Source organism: Mustelus asterias, chromosome 2 (genome assembly GCF_964213995.1).
Source record: "Mustelus asterias chromosome 2, sMusAst1.hap1.1, whole genome shotgun sequence".
NCBI lineage: Eukaryota > Metazoa > Chordata > Chondrichthyes > Carcharhiniformes > Triakidae > Mustelus > Mustelus asterias.
The window spans coordinates 127,639,345-127,641,063 of record NC_135802.1 but is presented as its reverse complement, the minus strand read 5'-3'; the positions used below and the strand labels follow the sequence as shown (position 1 = coordinate 127,641,063).

Here is a 1,719-nt window from a genome sequence, read left to right as displayed (position 1 = left end):
TTAATTTATCAAAAAATGAATACATTAATAAGTACAAGTGAAACTAGTCAGCTTTGAGCTGCATTACCATTGTTCAAATATAAGGGTAAAGCTAAGAATCATGCAATCTTGCTACAGAGCATCAACAGCGTTGTCGTGCTGATTCTCCAATTTGTGTTTGTATTAAAGCTCTTTGCTGGCAGTATAGATTAGCTGAATGAACTTTGTAGATCATATAAATAGTTAGCTATTCATTGGTTAAATTAGTCCATTCATCCAATTGAGAACTATCCATTGCTGAATAATATCAATTAAAACCTTTGTTTTCTGGGCAAATTTAAAGTTTCAGCACAATGAACAAAGTATGACTTATTTCTCTCCCTACAGGTAGTCTGACAATTTACTTGCATGGATCCACAATTGTCAAATGCAAGTTGCCTATTCTCTGGGACATAGTGGGGGCTGACGAAGGTTTGCCCGTCTTCACTGCTTCCTATCTGGATTTACTGACATTAAAATGGAAACCACAAACAACCTTCTGAAATAAACCATTGTCATTATAGTTGAACAATCGCTATGAACTTCCAGACTACAGGTGGTTCCACTGAAAAACAATTCTTTTCTTCTGAGGAGCTGGAATGCAAAATCTGTTATAACCATTACAATCTGAAGAACAGGAGACCCAAGTTGTTGGAATGCTTTCACAGGGTGTGTGCCAAATGCCTGTATAAGATTGTAGACCCTGGAGACTCCTCACAAAGTATAATTAGTTGTCCTTTCTGCAGGTATGAGACGAGTGTACTAGATGATGAAGTTGGTGGACTTCCAGATGATAGTAATGTCCTTGCTGCCCTGGCATGCAAGGAGAAGAATAGAAAGCCTGCCTTGGACAACCCATCTGAGCTTCTGCTGAGTCCAAAAACATTAGCTTCCATTGCAAGCCCCTCCCATAGCTCCTCAAATTGTCTGGTTATCACGATCATGGAAGTTCAAAGAGAATCCCCACTATCTCAGAGATCACCATCAGCCATGGAAGTCCACAACTCCAGTTTTGATTCAACAGCCTCAATGTCTCAGCAGTGGGAAATTTGGAATTGTCCTCCCCTACTCTGTCATACCATAGGAAGAATCCTAGTCTGGGTACTAGGACTTCTATATTTTGCTTCTTTACCTCTTGGTGTATATCTGCTAGTGATTCAGAAGGTCACAATGGGGATTATATTTGTCAGTCTTGTTCCCTCCAGTCTAGGTATACTTATGGTCTATGGTTTCTGTCAATGCTTGTGTCATGAGTTTTTGGATTGCATATCCTCGTGAAGCAAAATCTAAAAGTATGAAGTTACAGTAGCGCATCCTGGTCATAGGAATTCAGGCTTTGCGTATTAACTCTGACTTGTGGATTATGTCATTTTGCCATTTGGTGTGCCCAGTGAGGCTATTCTTGCAGTAGAAAATTGTTACAAACAGTGATAGTTTATTCCTCAATGTGCAACATATTCTTAAGGCACATTATTCTGTTCAAAGTGAATAGTCACAATCCGAAAAGCACGAGGGAAAGTAAATTGAACAAAGTATCATATTGTAGTTTGAAAAGTGTAGAAGAAAATGTCAGGATTCATAATAGACCTTTAAATCTAATCACTATGCGTCCTAATAAAGGTACGCTAATCCATTTCTATATATATTAGATGATAGAGATGTTAGATGATGGAGATTGTAGAGAGACATAGTGCAGTATAT

The 1,719-nt window shown here is 38.4% G+C and overlaps 1 protein-coding gene across 1 annotated transcript; it reads left to right on the top strand.

The window, feature by feature from the left end:
* Positions 1–555: 555 nt before the first annotated feature.
* rnf182 (ring finger protein 182) lies at positions 556–1,296 on the top strand. The gene has a single exon (XM_078200657.1). It carries the CDS (start codon positions 556–558, stop codon positions 1,294–1,296), a length of 741 nt encoding a protein of 246 aa, XP_078056783.1.
* Positions 1,297–1,719: the final 423 nt, after the last annotated feature.